General features: G+C 31.0%; 1 protein-coding gene across 1 annotated transcript; it reads right to left on the bottom strand.

The window, feature by feature from the left end:
* Positions 1-22,881: 22,881 nt before the first annotated feature.
* On the bottom strand, positions 22,882-24,572 carry LOC133778245 (uncharacterized). The gene is made up of 5 exons (XM_062218114.1): positions 24,524-24,572; positions 24,379-24,402; positions 24,092-24,187; positions 23,906-24,010; positions 22,882-23,624 (listed from the first exon to the last, which is right to left on the bottom strand). Exons 1-5 carry the CDS (start codon positions 24,570-24,572, stop codon positions 22,882-22,884), a joined length of 1,017 nt encoding a protein of 338 aa, XP_062074098.1.
* Between the last annotated feature and the right edge of the window lie 192 nt (positions 24,573-24,764).

Genomic DNA, 24,764 nt, shown 5'->3' with positions numbered 1-24,764 from the left:
AACATTTTTAAAAATTCCATGAAAATATTTTTTTTTCTCATGTGGTATTTGTTTTTGTCATAAATTAAGTGTCCAAATATTTTAAGAATGATTCACAATTTATTTTGTATTTTTTTAATATATTTTAAAAGAAAAAAGAAATAAAAATAACATTTTAAAGATCTAAATGATACGATTTGAAAATGTCAAAACTTAATTGATACAAAATCAACTTTTGAGACATAAGTGTTACAAAGTATAAAATATAAGGTATAAAATATAAGGTCTGCTAAAAAAAAACCCTTTTACATCTCCTTCACTATAGTACATTTGTTACTTTTGTTTTACATTTACTTGCATAACAACTTTCCCATAACATTTTAAAATTAAATATTATCATTCCTTCCTTTAATATTTTAAATTTTGTTTTGATGGATTTATTTTAAAATTATATATATTATTTTCTTGATTATTTGATATTTAGATTTGTTTGAACTAGTCAACGATTGGATTATTTAGATTTTATTTGTAATATTATATATAATTCCTTATTATATTATATATCTCTCTACTAATCTATTAATATATTCTTTCTACCATTATAATCTAATACCTTTAGATGACGATGATGATTATGGGAATGCATGCTCCTTGTATAACATAATAATCTAATCTCGGTATCCATACCTGAGATCGATAAAAAAAAATCTGGTTAAATTACAGAAAAATCTATACATACAATTTTGAAATACACATCCATTTTTGGACACAAGCCCATACATACATCAACTTCCATCCTTTCACAATTTTAAATCATAATACTAACATAGGAGTTTCCACTACTTGAACAAGGGACACTTAGATAAAGAGACTCAAACTCCTTAGGACCAAAATCCACTTTCATTGTTTCTCTAAATCCAAAAGATCTTAAAAGGGTAGCACATTCAGTAGTTTCTGTTAATAAATATAAATTTTATTAATATGTAAGGGTAGTTTAGTTTTTTAGCCTTTCATTATTTTGGCTATATATTTTGTTGCTCTTGTACTCTTATTTTTATCTCTTTTAATATAATGAAAACCTAGCATTTCTTTTGATTTTCTCTCAAATCTCTTTTTGTCTATTTTGAAAAATTATCATGGTATCAGAACAATGTTCTTGAGTATCCTCGATTTGGTTGGCTCTGTCTTTGGCTTTGATTTTGAGGTTTTCGCACCAATCTTGGGGATTTCGCACTTTGTTCTGTCTATTTGGATTTCAATTATTCGTCATGGATGGCGCAAAAGATGATTCGCTTCAGTCCATCAATGTGCAATTGAATGGGCAGAATTATTCGTATTGGCATTATGTTATGAATTTTTTTCTGAAAGGGAAATGTATGTGAGGTTATGTGTCTAGAACTTCCACGAAACCGAAGGACGATAAGGATGAGAGCTTTGCAGAACAGTTGGATCTTTGGGATGCCAACAATTCGAAAATCATCAATTGGATCAACAACTCGGTTCAACAATCAATCGGTATCCAATTGGCGAAATATGAGACGGTGAAGGAAGTTTGGGAGCACTTGGAAAGGCTGTATACACAGTCTAATTTCGCAAAGTAGTATCAGTTGGAGATTGACATTCGGGCCCTTTAACAGAATAGCATGAACGTTCAAGAATTTTATTCTGCTATGTCTAATCTGTGGGATCAACTTTCTTTGACTGAATTAGCGGAGTTACATGCATTTGCCCCTTACATTGCTCGGAGAGACGCACAACGACTGGTTCAGTTTTTGATGGTTCTTCGAGATGAGTTTGAAGGTCTTCGTGGAACAATCCTGCATCGCAGTCCTCTTCTGTCGGTTGATTTGGTGGTTAATGAGTTGTTAGCAGAAGAGATTCACTTGAAGTCTCGTGTTGATAAAGGGGGGCGGAAAAGGGGATTCTTCCTTCTCTGAATCCCTCTGTCTTTACAGTTCCTCATCGGCCAGCCTCCAACAATCAACACAAGACTTAAGCCAAGGTTGGCTACGACGAATGTAGTTTTTGCAAGCAAAAGGGACACTGGAAGGCTCAATGTCCCAAACTATTGAACAGGGCACAATCACCGGATTAGTCTCCTCACTGGAAATCTGGCAACCAATCTCATCGACCTCTTCACTCTATGTCTTCGAACATGGAAGCTATTGTTCCACCTGCATATTCTGGAAGCACTCCTAGTACCTCGATTGATACACTCACAGAGCAGTTTCAAAAGTTCATTGCCTCGCAGCCATACGCCATGTCAGCCTCCTCACACATAGGTTTGCCTTCTAGTAGTACACCATGTATATCTTCCTCTATATGGGTCCTTGATTCTGGAGCTTCACATCATATGTCACCTAATTCCAATTCCTTCTTGTCCATTAAATCAGCACCCTCTGTATCTGTCATGATCGCTGATGGCACTCCCATGCCATTAGCAGAGATTGGCTCGATTTGCACTCCAAAAATGTCATTCTCTGATATATATCATATTCCAAATCTTACTTTGAATCTTGTCTTTGTTGGTCAATTAGTGACTCTGGTTTCTCAGTTATTTTCTCTAATTCTTATTGTTATGTGTAGGATCCTCATTCCAAGAAGCTGATTGGGACAGGCCGTAGGCAGGGGGCTTTGCATTTTAGATGAGTTGAGAGTTCCTGATGTTGCAGTTTCTATTGTCGATTTGTCTTCATTTCGTTTAAGTTCGTCTTCGTCTAGTTTTTATTTATGGCATTCTCATCTTGGACATGTATCTGGTTAACGTTTAAATTACTTAGCTTCCACATGAGCATTAGGAAAGTTACAAACCCATGATATTTCAGATTGTTGTGGTTGCAAATTGGCAAAATTTTCTGCTTTACCTTTTTATAAGAGTGTTTTTGTTTCTTTTGCACCTTTTGATTTGATTCACTCTGATGTGTGGGGGCCATCACCCGTTCTAACAAAAGGTGGATCACGTTACTATGTCTCTTTTATTGATGATTATACCCGTTTTTGTTGGGTCTATCTTATGAAACATCGTTCTGATTTCCTCACGATTTATCATATGTTTCGTGCTTTTATTAAAACTCAACATAATGTTGTTATCAAATATTTTCGATGTGATCTGGGTGGTGAATATACCTCCAATCGTTTCTCTGAATTTCTTGCTTTAGATGGTACCTTACATCAAACCTCTTGTACCGATATACCAGAGCAAAATGGGGTTGCTGATAGAAAACACAGGCACATTGTTGAAACTGCTCGTTCTCTCTTATTGTCTGCTTATGTTCCTAGTGAGTTCTGGGGGGAAGCCATTCTGACTGCAGGTCATTCAATCAATAGAATTCCGTCATCTGTCACTTCAGGTCTGTCTCCCTTTGAAAAACTTTATGGTCACGCTCCTGATTATTCTTCATTGAGAGTGTTTGGTTCCACATGTTTTGTTCTCCGTCCTCATGTTGAACGTAGTAAGATTACTTCTCGTTCCACTCTTTGTGTATTTCTTGGTTATGGTGAAGGTAAAAAAGGATACGATGTTATGATCCTGTTAGTCAAAAACTCTATGTTTCTCGTCATGTTGTGTTTCTTGAGCATATACCTTTCTACTCTATTCCATCGAACACCTCCAATCTACACAAATCTGATCTTACTCGTATTGATCCATTTGATTCTTGTACTGTTGATACTCTTAACTCTGCAGATGTCGGTTCTCAACCTGTCGAAGTCCCTTCTGTCCCTACTACTGCCCAAGATGCTTCTGAGATTGTGGATCCTGCTCCTGCTCCTCGCTACCCTCAAAGAATTCGTAAGTCCACAGAGTTACCTGATTTTGTCTACTCCACTTATTCTGATTCTTTCTCTTATTTTTTGACTTCTATTCACCAACTCTCTGAGCCCTCTTCCTATAAAGAGGCTATTCTTGACCCTCTTTGGCAGCAGGCAATGGCTGAAGAACTCTCTGCGTTGTACAAGACAGGTACTTGGGATATTGTTCCTCTTCCTATGGGGAAGCGTGCTATTGGTTCCCGTTGGGTTTACAAGATCAAGACTAAGTCTAATGGGTCAGTAGAGCGGTACAAATCTCGTTTAGTTGCTAAAGGCTTTGCTCAAGAGTATGGGATGGATTATGAGGAAACTTTCGCTCCAGTTTCTAAACATACCACTATTCGTACTCTCATTGCTGTTGCGTCTGCTCGACAGTGGTCCATTTTTTCAAATGGACGTTAAAAATGCCTTCTTGAATGGGACTCTTCAAGAAGATGTTTACATGGTTCCTCCACCAGGTGTTCCTCATAATTCAGGAGAAGTTTGCAGATTGAAGAAGGCTCTTTATGGGCTTAAACAAGCTCCTCGAGCCTGGTTTGAAAAATTCTCCATCGTGATTACTTCTCTCGGCTTCCACCCCAGTGCACATGATTCAGCTCTCTTTATTAGGTGTACTTCTTCTGGCCGCACTTTACTCTCTTTATATGTTGATGATATGATTATCACCGGTGATGATGCGAATGGGATAACAGAGTTGAAAACGCACTTGACTCGTGAATTTGAGATGAAAGATTTGGGTTCCCTACGGTACTTTTTAGGGATAGAAGTAGCTTACTCTCATCGTGGCTATCTTCTTTCTCAATCTAAGTACATTGCTGATATTCTTGATCAGGCTCATCTCTCTGATGCTCGCACTGTTGATAGCCCTCTTGAGCTTAATGTTAGGTATTCTTCATCTGATGGTGTTGCTTGTCAGATCCCTCTCTATATCGCACTTTGGTTGGTAGCTTAGTGTACCTTACTATCACTAGGCCAGACATCGCTTATGTAGTTCACATTGTCAGTCAGTTTGTTGCATCTCCCACTGTCGTTCATTGGGCAGCTGTTCTTCATATTCTTCGATATCTTCGAGGAACTCAATTTCAGAGTTTGCTTTTTCTATCTACGTCTACTTTAGAGTTACGTGCCTACTCAGATGCAGATTGAGGTGGTGATTGTACTGATCGCAAATCTACCACTGGTTTTTGTATATTTTTGGGAGATTCTCTCATTTCTTGGAAGAGTAAAAAACAGACTGTTGTCTCTCGATCGTCTACAGAAGCAGAATATCGTTCCATGGCCTCCACTACCACTGAAATTGTTTGGTTGCGTTGGTTACTTGGTGATATGGGTTTTATTCTCTCAGATCCCACTCTGATGCATTGTGACAATGTTAGTGCTATTCAGATTACTCGCAACTCCGTTTTTCATGAGCGCACGAAACATCACTACTACAAATATAGGCTTTCTCTACGCTTTTTTTCTAGCATTAAATTAAAAACGCAGAGAAAATGGTCAAATGAGTTTGAAACACGAAGTGGGAAAAAAATAGACTTTTATCCGCGGTTCCATAAAGAAAACCGCAAAGAAAAGTGGTACACTTTTCTCCGCGGTTTTCTATACATAACCGCAGAGAAAAGGGTACCTTTCTCTGCGGTTTTATTTATGGAACCGCGGAGAAAAGTGGTTTACCCTACATAAAACTCTCGACTCACAACCTTTACTCATTCTTCTAATTTCTTCTACTTTGGCAGACCCGAGAGGAACGACGCAACCCTTCTTCCCCAGCCACGGTTAGTGCTATTTTCACCTTTTTTTTTAGTTTTTTTTTTTCATTTTCTTCCATATTTAGGCTACAACTCATGTAAATATTAATATATATTGATTTATTTTGAAGTTTTAGGGCAAAAATGAAGATATATTGATTGAGTATAATGTGTTTTGAATGTATGTTTATAGGGTGATTTTCAAGCCTTTTTCCAACGCTTTTGAACGTTTGTGAATGATTAAAAGACATTTTTATTGTTCAAATCAGGTATTGATCACTAAAACTTGACTTTTTTTGTTTTTTTTTTAATTATTTCAGTTTTTTGTTATTTTTATATTATTTATCTAGTTCATATGTATTTTGATTATGTTAATATTAATTATGTTTACTCCTTAAAATGTATTGTATTTGACATATTTTTTTATGAAATGTATATATATATAATATTGAAAATTAGTTATCAAATTAGGTTATAATATTGAAAATATATATATAATCGGAATTGAAAATAATTATATATAATTGAAATTGAATTTTTTTTTTATTAAAATGGCTTTCTCCGCGGTTGTATTAACAAAATCGCAGAGAAAGGTACCCTTTTCTCTGCGGTTGTGTTGAATAAACCGCAGAGAAAAGGGTACCTTTCTCCGCGGTTTTTTCAACACAACCGCAGAGAAAAGTGTGGCTTTTCTCCGCGGTTTTCATACCACTTTTCTCTGCAGTCGAATACACTGCGCTTTTCAATACTCTCGAAAACCGCAGTGTATTAAGTAAAAAAACCGCAGAGAAAGACATTTTTTGTAGTAGTGCATATTGAGATAGATTGTCATCTTACTTGTCACCACTATCAGAATGGGACCATCACTTTACCATTTGTCACTTCCGCTATGCAGATTGCCGACTTGTTTACGAAGACTCATACTATTTCTCGTTTTTGTTTCTTAGTTAGCAAAATCTCTATGCTTCCTGCAAATGCATCGTGAGTTTGAGGGGGGATGTTAATAATATAAGTTTTATTAATATGTAAGGGTAGTTTAGTCTTTTAGCCTCCCATTATTTTGGCTATATATTTTGTTGCTCTTGTACTCTTATTTTTATCTCTTTTGATATAATGAAAACCTAGCCTCCCTTTTGATTCTCTCTCAAATCTCCTTTTGTCTATTTTGCAAAATTATCAGTTTCCAAGTCACATGCCAACTATTCAATCAAACATGAAGAAATATTGGAAGAAATCTTTTGATAATTCGCTCACCATGGTGATTATGATCACCATAATCATGGGACTAATCCTATTTTTCATTGGCCTCTATACGCTACATATAAGAAGGCATCTCCCACAACCACCCCGTCTCAGTCACCACGGTTGCCACCACCGTTAGTGGTGTCGACGTCGACAAAAATCGTATAACCGCCAGTCTAAACGTAGGGTTTCTCTTTGAAAACAAAGAAAAAAAGGGCATGATCGTCGACCACGTAACAATCTCAGCTTCACAACTCATTAACGACAAAAATTATCTCATTATTGCCAAGTCCGATTCTCCCATCGAGATTATCAAACATGGTGGAGCCGAAGTTGATTATCAGAATGATTATGAAGATGACTATTATTATGACACTAAGTGGTTCAATCTCGAGAATGTGACAGCCGAGGTCAAGCATTGGGATGTGGTTGGGGAAGTGTATAACGTCGTATTAGATTATTGTGTTCCACATAGAATAAGTGTATGAATATTGAACCATCAATAAGAGCATGTATAACTCTACTAATCACCAATTGGTTAATTTACCAATTGGTTTTTAGATGTAACCTCATGATTCTTGTCGTGGTATCAAACCTAGCAGACATTCGATCTACACCGATCCAAAAGAGTGAGTCAAGCCGTACAAGATCCGCATAGTGCAAAAAGACACTTGAGATCCGAGATCCGCATAGTGCGAAAAGACACTTGAGATCCAAAAAATAAGCGAGCTGATAAAAAAAATGGGCCACTTGTGATCAGGTGATTCAAGATTGGTGAGCGAAAAATCGCCGCCATCTTAAGGGGCTATTAGACTATTGTGTCCCATATGGAATAAGTGTAAGAATATTGAACCATTAATAAGAACATGTGTAACTCCACTAATCACCAATTGATTTTTAGACGGAGCCTCATGATTCTTGTCACCAATTTGTGATTAGTGGAGTTACACATGTTCTTATTAATGGTTCAATATTCTTACACTTATTCTATGTGGAGCATAATAGTCTAACATGACATAGTAGATGGTGACAATCCCGACATGCATTATGGCCAAGAATCTGGGGTTTTTTACGTTGACTTTGCGTTGACTTGGAATTTTATGTATGAAAGTGGTAATATTATTATACCTTGGTCAAAGCCGAGAATAATTGGAATGGAGGTTGGTTGTGAGGATTTGAAGATACCATTCTCTTCCAATGGAACGAGAACTATGGATGACGACGGTTGCGACGACGGTGGATTAGTGTTTAGAAGGTGTATTAGTAATGGTGAGGAGGTGTTGGAAAAAGTTAGGGTTTAGGGTTTAGGCTATTCTAAGGTATCTTCATAGATTAATATATGACTGTAGCGAGATCCATCTTTTTGTTTATTTTATTATCATTTATTTTTTTATTTAAAAAAAACACTTGAAATTAAATTTCTGAAGTTATAATATGGGTCTGTATGGTTTTTTATTTTACACCATGAAATTTCTCCGTTGATCATGAATATGCTTGTCGGATTGTTCGTGGTCTGGTGATCATGGCATTTGGACATATAAAGCCAGATTTACCAAAAGTCTCAATCAAAACATGTAGTCTCCACCACCAACTAGAGTTTTAAATGTGGGCTGGCCAGTCCATATTTTTGTGCTCCAAAAAATTTGTGCCGTGCCGAACCTGTATATAAATGTGGGTTGTGCCAACACGACCTATAGGAACAACCCATCCGTGTCTTGTCTCATACGTGCCAGGCTGAGCCCAAGGTTAGGCCGACTGATTTTACTTATTCGGGCCACTTTCAAGATCATATTTGAGCCCACTTTATTATTTTTAAAAAAAAGTGAGGGTGGGAATTTGAACTCTACACCTTCTTTTTAATAATAAATAAATCAACCACTAAACTAAATACATTTCTTAATTTAAATTATATTACACTTTCACCAGAATGTATAACAACAAATTCATCCTTTGTGTACGTATATTTCAAATTCAAATATTTGAAATAAAAACGAAAATCTGAACAAAAAACGATAAAAAAAAAGCACAATATTTAGCTTTGATTTTTATTCTGAAAGTAAGTTGTATCAGAATGGAGGAATACAAGTGTACTAGAATAGACTAGTCAAACGAGGCTTAGATATTTTTTTTTTAAAATTTGACAGTGAAAATTAGTTGAAATATAATATATAAAAATGTTGAATAAATATAAAATTGAGATATTAAACGTAAGTAGTGGCCTATATCTATACAATTTAGAAAATAATAAAATTAAAATAAAGTAACTAAAAAACATTTGTTGCGTGAATTAGGGCATTATTAAATTTGAATTTCTGGTCTTCAACAACTCAATAGATTAAATGTATCTATATATAATCTATATTATAACTTGCGAAAACTTCACTATTACTGATATTTATTCCATAGTATTCTACAAAAGTAATAATATGTATAAATGGCATCAATTTTGTTCTTTGATGATGAATATGCTTCTCGGATTGTTGGCGGTGATGATGGGCTTTCAACTTAAAAAGCCGGATTTACCAAGAGTCTCAATCAAAACAGTCTCCACCAACAACGTCGTTATCATAAACGACGTCGTGATGGCTGACATCGACGTAGCTTTCATAGTTGAAAACGGACCAAATAGCATAGATATCCACCAGCTCAACGTGTCGGGGGCCACAACCAGGTCTTTCGCCCCCATAGAGCTCGGTCCAGGGCTTGGTAGAACTTTGTGGTTCAGAGTGAAGAACGTGACGATGGAGGCTCATGCATGGGATGTGAAGACTAAAGATGTGGGAGATATAGATATTATATCAAGAGAAACAGGCTTTTCACATATGAATTTTTCATTGACTTGTAATCTTCGCAACATTCAAATATCGCTATTCAACACTATATATTATTCTTCGGAATCATATAGTGATGTCAAGTGTAGGTGTGGAAGTTTGGATATACCCTTCTCCTCAAATTATAGGCAGAGTTATAAGCCTACCCACATCCAAGGTGAAGGCACATATTTTGCTAAGAACAAATTTGGCTCTGTTCCATGCACTTTTGATTATATCAAAGGGTGGACATTAGATAGATATGTTTTCAAAGTTATTGACATTATTTATTTATTTCTAGGCTTAATTGTTCTTATACACACCATTCTTCTATTGTATAATTACAATGGAGACATAGAGTGGATTAATAATTACTGTGGCCGTCCTATTTAACTCTTGTTTTCGGCCATTAGTATTTGAACAGCTTCTTATGTTATTAGTTATTGATATTTTCATATGAGTACATAGAAAAACATATCAATATTATGATTTTTTTTAATTTTGTGGTGTTATACGTTAGCATTTCTTTCTCTCTCTCTTAATGATTAATACTAATTAATAAATATAGGCATTACATATATAAATATTTTGGTATAATATTATTTTTTTGGAAAAAAATTTGTTGTACTTTTTTCAGTTGATCGTTCAATCAATATACATATATGTATATGTATATATATATATATACGTAGGGATAGGGAGATTCTACTATATTCTTCAAAAAAAACTTCAAAATAACAATGTGTAATTAGTTCTACTATATGTATAATTAAAATAGCATACAAAATTTTAATTATCATCGTTATTTTGTTGATGGTAATTAGATCTTCAAAAAACGTTAAATAAACATTTTTTTATATATATAAATAGATATATAGAAGCTTTACTACCAAGAAGTCATTTTTTATATATATATATAAATAGATATATAGAAGCTTTATTACAAAAAAGTCTTTTCTCTGTAGTTATTTTAGGCAGAGAAAAGTTTACCCAAACCGCGGAGAAATGTATATATTTTTCTTTGTGATTCTATGCCCAAAACCGTATAGAAAAGTGTACCAATTCAAACTTCTTATGTTTTTTTTTTAAACCGGCAATAACGTAGGGTGCAAACATCTGCGTTTTTTGTTTATTGTAAAAAAAAAACCACAAAAAAAGTCTATATTGTAGTAGTGAAAGACACAGAAAATAAGATATTGCCTCGAGAAAGGTAGGGTTTTCAAACATTGACTGTGCGTTGACTTTTGATATTAGGTTGAAAGATGAAGATTCGATCAATGTGTCGAGTAGCTCGGTTAGTGGTTTGTAGTAGTGAAGATTCGGTTTGAATTGATTGACAATTTTGTTTTCTGCTTTTCAAATTGTAGTTATTTTCTTATTTATTATTGTTGCTTAAGATTTTATTTTTTTACTACATACAATAACATATGCTATCAGTAAAATCGCCTCGGTTTGAAATTAAATATTTTGATGCTTTTGAAACTATGTTACTAATGATTTTGAAAATAATAATAATAATAATAATAATTTGATAACAAAAATTGGATTTGGAAGATACATTAATTATTCTGTTGTCAGAATGAAACAAATGTGGGTGCTTATAATTATATGCCATAATATATATGTATATTTAAAATGGAATTCGACTAATCACAAATTTATAAGTTTTGTGAATTACCAATTGAGATTATAAATTAATAATCTATAAATAATTGTAAGGCGCAAGTTTTGTTTATTTATTTATTTTTTTTCATAAAAAATTAAATATTGAATTTTATTATTAATAAAATATCTTCCACCAAAGAGAAATCTATTACTTTTGGATAAGAGGGGTGCACATATCCAATCCATCTTTTTCTACCTGATTTAATATAATCGAATTAGTAATTAACCGGATTGGTATGGTTAGTTAGATTTTAATTTTAATTTTTAATTTAATTTTTAAAATTATATTAAAACCATTCATCTACCAACAATGCTACAAATAGATTGATTTTTGAATTTGAAGTGATGGCATGTTTACTAATCATTAATATTATTTAGTATGAATCAATCTAATGAAAAAAAAAACAATAAATATTATTTATAAGACAAAACATAATATTTTTGTTCTAAATATTTGATCTGCACAATTTAATGGCACACCCTAATAAAAAAATATTATGATTTTTACAATCATGAATAACAAATTGTAAATATATACTAACAATAAAAAATACAAGATATTTAAGATGAAAAAATATATTAGAAAAAGAGAATTCATAGACTTAATTACACAAATTGGAAAAGCAATATACAAAATAAATACTATATTTTGTAGAGTTATCAATATAAAATATTCACATAGTAGCAAACTCATGATTTTCGAGCAACTATAAATATATAAATAAGGAGTAAAATATAAATAATTTTGAACAAAAAGATTAAATAAAAATAATATAGCAGATAGCCATTATGATGAAACTGAAACAGATCACATAATTTATATATAAGGATTATAAAGATAAGACAATAAAAGTAGCTGGATTGAGAATAAGGCTGGCTTTCACACTAAAAATGATTTCCTCAAGCATCTCTGATGAGTATATACTTAAAATATTATGCCAATTACATTATTGGAATTTTATATGATAACTGGAGTATGAAAATTAATAAGTTTTGTTAAATTGAGATTGAAAATTAATTTTTCTTTTACTAAAATATGTGATTTTTTTTTAAGGATTTATGAATATGAGTAATGATAAGATATTTTTAACTTTTATTAAATAGTAAATCAGTTATGTTAGATATTTATATTCCATCATACTCAATTTAAGCCTATTTACTTGTATTGAAGGTTTGACCACAAATTCATCGTTATATTTATTTCAAATTCAAATATTTAATTTTAGCTTATATATAGTTATTTTGTTTATAACTAATAAATCGGAATCTAAACTTTAATTTTTTTTTGTTTAAAAAAGTATAGTTGCAACAGAAATTTGTTTTATACTAGCTAGTCACACAAAATATATGTTGTGACTAAAAAGTTGTCACTAAAAGTTACCTTTATTTGTATAGCCTAGAATATAGGAGTTTCTGAATACTAATTAGTTTTTTTTGTTGTATAATTTTAGATTTATTCAAATTTGATAGTAAATTAGTTTAAATATAATATTTAATAAGTTTAATTACTAGTCGTGGCAAATATGAAAGTGAGTAGATATTTATATAGAATATTAATATAAATATATATAATTTACTAAACAATAAAGCTAAAATAAATTAACGACATCTCTCTAAAATAAATTTGAATTTCAAATGTGACCTTCATCAACTCTCAATAAATACATTTATACACATATATACTTCATTATAACCCTATAGTTTCCTCCACATCTTTTACCAAAATGAATACGAAAGATCATGACTATCTCCCTTATTCTACTATCGATTCATATGATGGCATTGAGAAACAAAAAGAAGAGCAAAATATATCTTCTTCCACCAAAGATGTTAAAGAGGAAGACAAAGAGTGCAATGATGTTAGCCCTTGTTTTCCCATTATTTCATTTTTTTATTACTCCCTTTTCTCTATGTTCTTCGCGTGGATGATAGCATACTTTCAAATTAACTATGTTGATCCATTGGCAAATATGCTATATTTACCTGAAGTCTCGATCAAAACTTTAGTCACCAAAAATAATGACAACAATTTTCTAATAGCAAACCTCGACGTTGGCTTTCAAGTCTCGAACATGGCAATGAAGAACATAGTCATCGACCAACTTATCGCCTCAGCTAATACTACCTCGACCAAGGCTAAAAACACAACTTTTGAAACTCTTGAGCTCAACGGGAGAAGCAATTATCAGTGTGAAAATACAACTAGAACAGTGTGGCTCAGCTTTAAAAACATGACCATGGTGGCTCATTCAAAGGGTATTGCATCGAGAAAGGTAGGGTTTTCGAACGTTGACTTTGCATTGACTTTTGATATTAGGTTGAAAGATGAAGGCATGATGAATTTATCGAGCAGCTCGGTTAGTGGTTTGAATTTTAAGTGTGGTACTTTGCATATACCATTTTATTCTAATCCAATCAAACGAAGAAGGATTGTGATGAACGGGCCTTGGTCTTGCAAAAGTAATGTTCATCACTTAGCAGGAGATAAATTAAATCAAGATGGAGAGATTTTTTACTTTTTCTTCTATGTTCTATCAATTTTAGTTATTATCTTACCTGTGTTTATAATTAAATATTTTGAAAAAAAAATTATTTGATGACAAAAATTGGATTTGGAAGATACATTAATTATTTCTGTTGCCATAATGAAATAAATGCGGGTGCTTATATTAACTGAAATAATATTTAAAAGATGCCATAATATAAATATAATGGAATATTTTTATATTTGTATATTACATGATAAATATAATGGAATTCGACTGATCACAAATTAATAAGTTTTGTGAATTACAAATTGGGAGTAAAAATTAGTCATCCATAAATAATTGTAAGGCGCAAGTTTTGTTTATTTATTTATTTTTCATAAAAAATTAAATATTCAATTTTATTAATAATAAAATATCTTTCACCAAAGAGAAATCTATTACTTTTGGATAAGAGGGGTGCGCATATCCAATCCATCTTTTTATACCTGATTTAATACAATCGAATTAGTAACCGGATTGGGTTGGTTAGTTAGTTAATTTTGAATTCGATTTAAATTTATAATGATATATTATAATATTTAAATTGATATTAATATAAGTATTAAATATTTATTTTTGTATTAAATATTATAATAATAATAATATTTTATGTTATTTGAATTCATATAAATATATAATTAGTAAAAAATTATGATTATATATTATTATCATAATAATATTTTATGATATTTAAAATTATATTAATATAATTATTGAACATCTATTTTAGTATTATATATTATTATAATAATGTTATTTTATAAATTTGAATTTATGTTAATATAATTAATAAATATATATTTTTAATTAGTTTGAAATGTATAATTCGTTAAATGTTAGAATATTCCGTTAAAGTTAACGGAAAAAAAATTGTTAAATTCAAGAATTTCCATTATCGGTACACTTTTTATATATAAGATATATGTCTATGTACAAGACCATAATGGATCTTCTACAACTTTAATATAAATCAAATCATAAAATATAAAATATATAATTTAGAGTTTTACAATATATATATATATTACTAGATCAAGCAACGTGATCCACATCGAAAACATTTGATAACAGCATTATGTTGAGTTTTAACAAAAGCATGAAACATATGATAAATCCCGAGGAAATTAGAACAACGTTTCATAAGATAGACCCAACAAAAACAAATATAATCATCGATAAAAGAAACAGAGTAATGTGATCCACCTTTTGTTAGAATGGGTGATGGCCCCCAAACATCAGAGTGAATCAAATCAAAAGGTGCAAGAGAAATAGAAACACTTTTATAAAAAGGTAAAGCAGAAAATTTTGCCAATTTGCAACCACAACAATCTGAAATATCATGGGTTTGTAACTTTCCTAATGCTCCTATGGAAGCTAAGTACTTTAAACGTGAACCAGAGACATGTCCAAGACGAGAATGCCTTAAATAAAAACTAGACGAAGATGAACTTAAACGAAATGAAGACAAATCGACACTAGAAGCTGCAACATCAGGAACTTTCATCTAAAATGTAAAGCCCCCTGCCTACGGCCTATCCCAATCAGCTTCTTGGAATGAGGATCCTGCACATAACAACAAGAATTGGAGAAAATAACTAAGAAACCAGAGTCACATAATTGACCAGCAGAAACAAGATTCAAAGTAAGATTTGGAATATGATATATATCAGAGAATGACATTTTTGGAGTGCAAATTGAGTTAATCCCTACTAATGGCATGGGAGTGCCATCAGCGGTCATGACAGATGTAGAGGGTGCTGATTTAATGGACAAGAAAGAATTTGAATTATGTGACATATGATGTGAAGCTCCAGAATCAAGGACCCATATAGAGGAAGATATACCTGGTGTGCTACTAGAAAGCAAACCTATGTGTGAGGGGGCTGACATGGCGTGTAGATGCTAGGCAATGAACTTCTGAAACTGCTGTATGAGTGTAGCAATCGAGGTATTAGGAGTGCTTCCAGAATCTGTGGGTAGAACAATAGTTGCCATGTTCGAAGACATAGAGTGAAGAGGTCAGTGAGCTTGGTTGCCAGATTTCCAGTGAAGAGGCTGATTCAGTGATTGCGCCGTGTTCAACAGTTTGGGACATTGAGCCTTCCAATGTCCCTTTTGCTTGCAAAAACTGCATTCGTTGTAGCCAACCTTAGCTTGAGTCTTGTGTTGATTGTTGGAGGCTAGCCGATGAGGAACTGCAAAGACAGAGGGTTCAGAGAAGGAAGAATCCCCTTTTCCGCCCTACTTTATCAACTCAAAACATCAAGCGCATCTCTTCTGCTAACAACTCATTAACCACTGAATCAACCGATGGAAGGGGACTCCGATGCAGGATTGATCCACGAAGACCTTCCAACTCATCTCGAAGAGCCATCAAAAACTAAACCAGACGTTGTGCGTTTCTCCGAGAAATGTAAGGGGAAAATGCCCGTGTTATCCCCAAAAATTGGAGATCGATGATGTGGCGATAGAGGTGACAAGTGGCAGTACATGGTCAGTAAAAGACACATTAATAGTCAATAAATATATTGGCTCCTCAGAGTTGTGATAAAATTTTGACTAGCTTGAAAAGTGTTATGACCGACCAGGCATGACCTTGTCGGACCAGTAGTGACATTACTGCCCTGGAGTGACATTGCTGCCCAGTAATGACTTTGCTGCCCAGAAATGTCATGTTAGACCAGAGATATAACATGCTAGACCAGATTGTCATGTTAGACCAGAGATATGACATGCTAGACCAGAGTGCCATGTTAGACCAGAGACATGACATGCTAGACCAGAGTGCCATGTTAGACCAGAGACATGGCATGCTAGACCAGAGTGCCATGTTAGACCAGAGGAGTGCGTGTCCTACCAACCAAGTGTGTGACTGTCCAATAGAGGTGTGTTCGACCAGATTGAAGGTGATATGGATCAACCAGGTAGAACAGACTATGTCAAGATTCCCAGAAACGACTTCAACAAGAATCGGTCTTGGCATACGCGGGAATATCTCATTTTTCCCACAAATTTGGTGTTCTGTTACATTTTGAATATTTTTGTAATTTAAATATAATAAGAATAATAAAATATCCCGATTCTAGGGGATATCAGATGTATGATCCTAAGCCTATAAATATATGGCTTATGGGATTAGAAAGGGGGCTTCTTCTTTTGAGACTTTTGGGGAAATTTTGGGTCTCAATTTTCTAGAGAGAGAAAGTACTTGTATCTGAAAGTATTCTTGTATTCTTATAATCTGTACTGAAGAAACTCAGTTGGCTCAGTTCATCTGATCTTGAGTACAGATCTATAATCACAACTCTAAGTGGATTAGGCTATTACCAACATATTGGGGCTGAACCACTATAAATATTGTGTGTGTTATTTACTTTCTCTTCAAAATTGTCTGTGTCGTTTAATTTCTCTTTAAGGCTTTATCGTTTTTGACGTTCTCACGTCGTTGGCAAAAAACGCGATCAACAATTATTATAATGATATTTTATAATATTTAAATTTATATTAATATAAGTATTAAATATTTAGTATTGTATTAAATATTATTATAATAATATTTTGTAATATTTGAATTCATATTAATATAATTAGTAAAAAATTAGGATTATATATTATTATTATAATAATATTTTATAACATTTAAATTTATATTAATATATTTATTAAATATCTAATCTTGTATTATATATTATTATAATAATTATATTTTATAACATTTAAATTTGAATTTATTTTAATATAATTATTATACATGTAGTTTTATATTAAATATTATTATAATGATATTTAAATTTATATTAATATAATTAATAAATATATATTTTTACTTAGTTTGAAAGATATATTTCGTTAAATATTAATAATATTCTGTTAAAATTAACAAAACAAACTATTAAAACTATGAATTTTCGTTATCAACCCACTTTTTATATAGAAGATATATGAATATAAACATTGATATTTATTAGGGGTGAGCATCTAAACCGGCAAATCACAGCGACCGACCGCACCACACTATACTGCAAACTGTGGTGTCAAAAGGAGAATGGTTCGGTATGATTTGTATCTTAGCTAAACTGCGCGGTGCGGTGCAGTGCGCGGTTTGGGGTGTGAAATTTTGGTTTGCACCACACCGCACCATATACTTACAAATATGTTAAAAAAATTAAACTTTACATATATACTATTTTTTAGTAACCCAATCTAAAACTAGGAGCCCACTAAAATTAGAAGTTTACTTAAATTAGGGTATAACATTATTCTCTAACACATCATACACAATAACAACTCTTTCCTCTTTCATCTCATTTGCGCCTCTTCCTTGTCACATCTCTGTCTCACACATATTTTTTAACACACTTACATCGTGGAAAACTACCCAAACCACACCGTAAAAAATAATTTGGTTTGGTGCAACAAAATCACACTGTACGGTGTGCTCTAGCTACTACAGCATACTTGTGGCATGACGTATTAAAAAGTGTTCAAACCGCCCAAACCACACCGTGCACACCCCTAATATTTATACAATATAACAACAGTACCGTTTTAGAGCTTAAGTAAACGACCTTTAGCATGACGACTGAGCTCAACTAATTAAACGACAAGTTTCGAAAACAAACAACATAAGTTGACAACTGAGCTCAACAGTACCGTTTTATAATAAGGTTTATAAAGATAAGACAATAAAAGTAGCTGGACTGAGAATAAGGCTGGCTTTCACTCTAAAAATGATTTCCTCAAGCATCTTTGATGAGTATATACTTAAAATATTATACCAATTACAGTATATATATCATCATTATTGGTGTACAATAGCAATTGATATTATTTTTATATGATAAGCGGAGTTCGAAAATTAATAGGTTTTGTTAAATTGAGATTGAAAATTATTTTTTATTTTGTTATAATATATCCTCTAGTACGATTTTTTGATAATATATCTTCTTAGCTTTTATTAAATAGTAAATCATTTACGTTAGAAATTTATATTCCATGATATTGATTTAGGCCTATTTTCTTGTATTGAATGTTTGACCACAAATTCATAGTCATATTTATTTCAAATTAAAATATTTAATTTAGCTTATACATATTTTGTTTATAACTAATAAATCTGAAGCTAAAAAAAATTTAGCATTGATTTTTTCTTTTTTGAAAAAGTATAGTTGAAACAGATATGGAGGAGTTTTTGAATTCTAATTTTTTTGTTGTTGTAATTTTAGATTTATTAAAATTTGATAGTTAATTGTTTAAATAAAATATATAAATAAATTTAATTACTACTCGTTCCTAATATAAGAGTGAGTAGATATTTACATAGAATATTAATATATATATATATATAAATTACTAAACAATAAAACTAAAACAAATTAACAAAATCTCTCTTAAAATAAACTAAAAATTTATTGCTTGAATTAGGCTGACAAATTTGAATTTCCCTTGTGACCTTCATCAATTCAATAAATTAATAAGTTTTGTTAAATTGAGATTGAAAATTAATTTTTATTTTACTAAAATATATCCTCTTGTATGATTTTGTTTTTTAAGGATTTATGAATATGAGTAATGATAAGATATATTTTTAACTTTTATTAAATAGTAAATCATTTATGTTAGATATTTATATTCCATCATACTCAATTTAAGCCTATTTACTTGTATTGAAGGTTTAACCACAAATTCATCGTTATATTTATTTCAAATTCAAATATTTAATTTTAGCTTATATATAGTTATTTTGTTTATAACTAATTAATAAATCGGAATCTAAACTATAATTTTTTTTGTTTAAAAAGGTATAGTTGCAACAGAAATTTGTTTTATACTAGTCTAGAACATAGGAGTTTCTGAATACTAATTAGTTTTTTTTTTGTTGTAATTTTAGATTTATTCAAATTTGATAGTAAACTAGTTTAAATATAATATTTAATAAGTTTAATTACTAGACGTTGCAAATGTGATAGTGAGTAGATATTTATATAGAATATTAATATAAATATATATAATTTACTAAACAATAATAAAGCTAAAATAAATTAACGAAATCTCTTTAAAATAAATTTGAATTTCAAATGTGACCTTCATCAACTCAATAAATATATTTCTACACATATATACTTCATTATAACCCTTATAGTTTCCTCCACATCTTTTACCAAAATGAAATCGAAAGATCATGACTATCTCCCTTTTTCTACTATCGATTCATATGCTGACATTGAGAAACAAAAAGAAGAGCAAAATATATCTTCTTCCACTAAAGATGTTAGAGAGGAAGACAAAGAGTGCAATGATGATAGCCCTTGTTTTTCCATTATTTTACTTTTTTATTACTTCCTTTTCTCTATATTCTTCTCGTGGAAGTTAGCAGACTTTCAAATTAACTATTTTGATCTAGCGACGAATATGCTATATTTACCTGAAGTCTCGATCAAAACTTTAGTCACCAAAAATAATGACAACAATTTTCTAATAGCAAACCTCGACGTTGGCTTTCAAGTCTCGAACATGGCAATGAAGAACATAGTCATCGACCAACTCATCGCCTTAGCTAATACTACCGCGACCAAGGCTAAAAGCACAACTTTTGAAACTCTTGAGCTCGACGGGAGAAGCAATCAGTGTGAAAATACAACTAGAACAGTGTGGCTCGGCTTTAAAAACATGAGCATGGTGGCTCATTCAAAGGGTATTGCATCGAGAAAGGTAGGGTTTTCGAACGTTGACTTTGCGTTGACTTTTGATATTAGGTTGAAAGATGAAGACATGATGAACTTATCCAGCAGCTCGGTTAGTGGTTTGAATTTTAAGTGTGGTACTTTGCATATACCATTTGATTCTAATCCAATCAAACGAAGAAGGATTGTGATGAACGGGCCTTGGTCTTGCAAAAGTAATGTTCATCACTTAGCAGGAGATAAATTAAATCAAGATGGAAATATTATTTTTTACGTTTTCTTTGCTCTATCAATTTTAGCTATCCTCTTACCTGCGTTTATTATTAGATATTTTGAGAAAAAATAAGTGGTTTTCATCTTGATTAAGGATGAATTGATTGACAATTTTGTTTTTTGTTTTTCAAATTGCATGTAGTTATTTGCTTAAGATTTTGTTTATACTATATATAATTTGGTAACGTTATGAAATTAAATATTATTGCTACTTTTGAAATTATGTAGTTACTAATGATTTTGGAAAAAAAATTTATTTGATGACAAATTTTGGATTTGGAAGATACATTAATTATTTCTGTTGCCATAATGAAACAAATGCGGGTGCTTATATTAACTGAAATGGATATGAGCTGGAAGACTAATCTCTATATTTGAATATAAATATATATATTTGAATATTTGTATATTTATGTATATGTTTATATTACATGATAAATATAATGGAATTGATCGACTGATCACAAATTAATAAGTTTTGTGAATTACAAATTGGGAGTAAAAATTAGTCATCCATTAATAATTGTAAAGCAAGTTTTATTTATTTATTACTTTTCATGAAAAAGTAAATATAGAATTTTATTAATAATAAAATATATTTCACCAAAGAGAAATCTATTACTGTGGCAGTCCTATTTAACTCTTGTTTTCTGCCATTAGTATTTGAACAACTTCTTATATTATTAGTTATTGATATTTTCATATGAGTACATAAAAAAACATATCAATATTATTACATTTAACCAATGTTATGATTTTTTAAAATTTTGTGGTGTTATACGTTAGCATTTCTTTCTCTCTCTCTTGATGATTAATAATAATTAATAAATATAGTCATTACATATATAATTATTTTGGAATAATATTATTTTTCCAGTTGATCGTTCAATCAATATACATATATTATAGATTCTTCAAAAAAAAAAAAACTTCAAAATAACAATGTGTAATTAGTTCTACTATATGTATAATTAAAATAGCATACAAAATTTTAATTATCATCGCTATTTTGTTGATGGTAATTAGATCTTCAAAAAACGTTAAATAAACATTTTTTTATATATATAAATACATATATAGAAGAGACACAGAAAATGGGATATGGTATTTAAAAGTATCATTTAAATTTTAATGCCTAAATTAGATATTAGGCTTGCGACAAGTTTTTTTATTTTATTTTCTTTATTAATTGAGAATTTTTTTTGAACAGATAAATAATATATAAAAGAGATAAAATAAAATATTGATTCTTATATTTCCCGATAATATGAAAATATATCTGTTAAGTTTAAATTTATATTAATATAAATATTAAATGTCTAATTTTATATTAAATATTATTATAATAATATTTTATAACATTTAAATTCATATTAATATAATTAGTAAAAAATTTAGATAATATTATCATAATAGTATTTTATAAAATTTTAATTTATATTAATATAATTATCAAATATCTAATGTATATTAACCAACAATAGCCCTATAATAGCATACATCAACGTTGGCTTTCTCGTCCAATTAAAACATACCAAGTAGTGACACCATCGTCATCACACAAATTAATCCTTATATTTATTTCAAATTCAAATATTCAATTTAGTTTCTATATAGAAATTTTGTTTATAAATAATATATCCGAATCTAAAAATAAAAACATTCTTTGATTTTGTTTCTTTTTGAAAAAGTATAGTTGCAACAAATATGGAGCAATAAATATTTATTTTGTACTAATCAGTAGATAAATCGAGTTTTTGAATACTAATTAGTTTATTTAAAATTTGTTGCTTGAATTAGGCCGATAAATTTGAATTTTCATGAATTACTCTCTTCAACTCAATAGATATATATATATATATATATATAGATATACTAGATACAAACAACGTGCAATATGTAATATGCACGTTTGCTTAGTTTTATATATAGAGTTTATTAATTATTTTTATTAAATTTATATTAATGTTATATAAATTTTGAAATAAATATCCTATTTTAATTAAATAATTTTGTTTAAGTTTACATTTATTCTAGAAAAAAGGTCTGATCTGAGTTTTTTTTGGTTATTTCGTATCCAACGAAATCTTTCTTCTTCAATTGTCATGTAAGAATCAACTATATATTGTTGCAGTAGTCTACCAGATCAAAGAAGAGTATGACCCTCATTTAATCTTTGCTGCAACCTAAAGCAATAATGTTGCCTCATTGTCAACTTTTGCCTTTTAAAAGAGCTTTTAATCATGTCTCTCAAAGGTATGCCAAGTCTATATCCATCTTCACCATAAGGGTGTATTAATGGGTACGTCATAGACATGAAACTTGGATGTAGATCTGTGATTCTCTGAATTCCTTTAGTTCGGTGCTCCACAATAACGTCACGTTCGAAGTTCGCTTCAGTAAAATCACCAACTATTAAGCCTGCTACTTCAGATGATGTTGGCATATTGTATTGACGACCATATGTTGTCCTGCTACTTAGGAGGCATAAACGAAACGTAGATTCTGGTTGTGCTTTGAATCTATCCCTTGCCATTCTAAAGGATTTGACCAAATTATTATGCTGATCCAACATTTGAGATAATTCATGAACGATTTCGTGTTCAATCTCTGTCTTCCTCCCATGTCTTAGTAGTGTATCCATTCGATTTCCTATCTCATTTTCAGTGTCATATATATATAGTTGAGCAAACTGTGGTTTTTTCCCAACTTCTGGCAACAAAGAACCAATGTGATGATAATTCTGACCACTTATTCGAAAAGTATAAGGACCTGCTGATTGATTGATAGACGTATCAACTCGGCCACCCATTGATGTGAATGCAAACATGGAGTTATAAGCTCTTATATTTTTTCGAAATTTAAACCCTTTTTGTCCAAATTCTGGTCCTAAGAGAAATTTAAGTAAAGGGGGTGCTTCTTTCAATAATGGTATCTGCACACGTCCTTCCATACAACAAAATGTGAATTTGGGATGTGAGACCTTTTGTGTTTTCTTTGTCCGTTCCTCGTACCATAAAATGGCACCACAATATTGACATGTGTATGAAGGGATTCCAAAATTCCAAGGTGTTGTATAATGAGTTGTCAATTGAACAAATAATAATATATTAACAAATAAAGGATGTAATTTCGTCCAAGTGAATATGGTAAGAAAAGTATTATAATACCTATTTTATCCTCGAACTGGACCAGATTAAGTCCATGAATGGTAACTTGTTGTTTGAGCTTTTTAATTTCTTCGTTTGCGTCCTCATCATTGGACTGAATTATAACTATATTACCAATAAAACATATGTTACATAAATATACTAATATTATCATTAATTCTACATGTAGTTTTATGTAAAGAGTACCATTATTTGAGCTTGCACCATCTAGTGAGAAGTATGTGGACTCATGTATGTTTTCATTGAAAGAGAAGCACACTCTTTTTACTGGTCCATGTTGAACTGCATAATTTTATAATTCCAAAAACAAAGAATAAGTTAATAATTTTTAATCTTAGAAGCATTAACAATAACTAACAAAACTCAAGAAAAGTAAATATTAATGTACCTGTATGAAGTATGTGTTTTCCTTTATTTTTTTTTATTGTTTTGATCATTATGTAACGATTTATTATTTTCATTTGTAGTTGTACCATGTGATTGGAGGAGATTTCCACCTGAAACATATTACAAACATGTATTAATATACATTTAAAATTTGTTTATATTTATAATAAAGATAATATTTTGTTTTAATTGTAAGTAGGAATAAAAAAATTATTATGGAGAATAACTTACAGTTTGATTGAAGCAATCCAGTGTCACTTCTAATGTTGTCCAACTTCATAAATTTTATGAAAAATTTGACAATTTGAAGGGTCAAGATGATTCTCTTATTTAAATCATGTATGTAATTATCTTGGATAATTTGAATTTTTCGCTTCAACCTTGCGTGTTTGCATATAGTTTTTTGAATGATAGGTAAGTCATCATCTATTGTATGATACTGGACATTTAAGGCATATCTCTTGAGTTTTAA

Source organism: Humulus lupulus, chromosome 5 (genome assembly GCF_963169125.1).
Source record: "Humulus lupulus chromosome 5, drHumLupu1.1, whole genome shotgun sequence".
Classification (NCBI taxonomy): Eukaryota; Viridiplantae; Streptophyta; class Magnoliopsida; order Rosales; family Cannabaceae; genus Humulus; species Humulus lupulus.
The sequence above is the reverse complement of the archived record's forward strand: the minus strand, read 5'-3'. Positions and strand labels throughout refer to the sequence as shown.

What these genes read in the sequence shown, in the direction of transcription:
- LOC133778245 (XM_062218114.1), bottom strand. Translation starts at nt 24,572, where the DNA reads ATGAAGTTGGACAACATTAGAAGTGACACTGGATTGCTTCAATCAAAC. An exon ending in AAATCTCCTCCAATCACATG is followed by an intron (nt 24,188 to 24,378) that starts GTACAACTACAA and finishes AAAATTATGCAG; the next exon opens with TTCAACATGGACCAGTAAAA. An exon ending in TGGTGCAAGCTCAAATAATG is followed by an intron (nt 24,011 to 24,091) that starts GTACTCTTTACA and finishes TTGGTAATATAG; the next exon opens with TTATAATTCAGTCCAATGAT.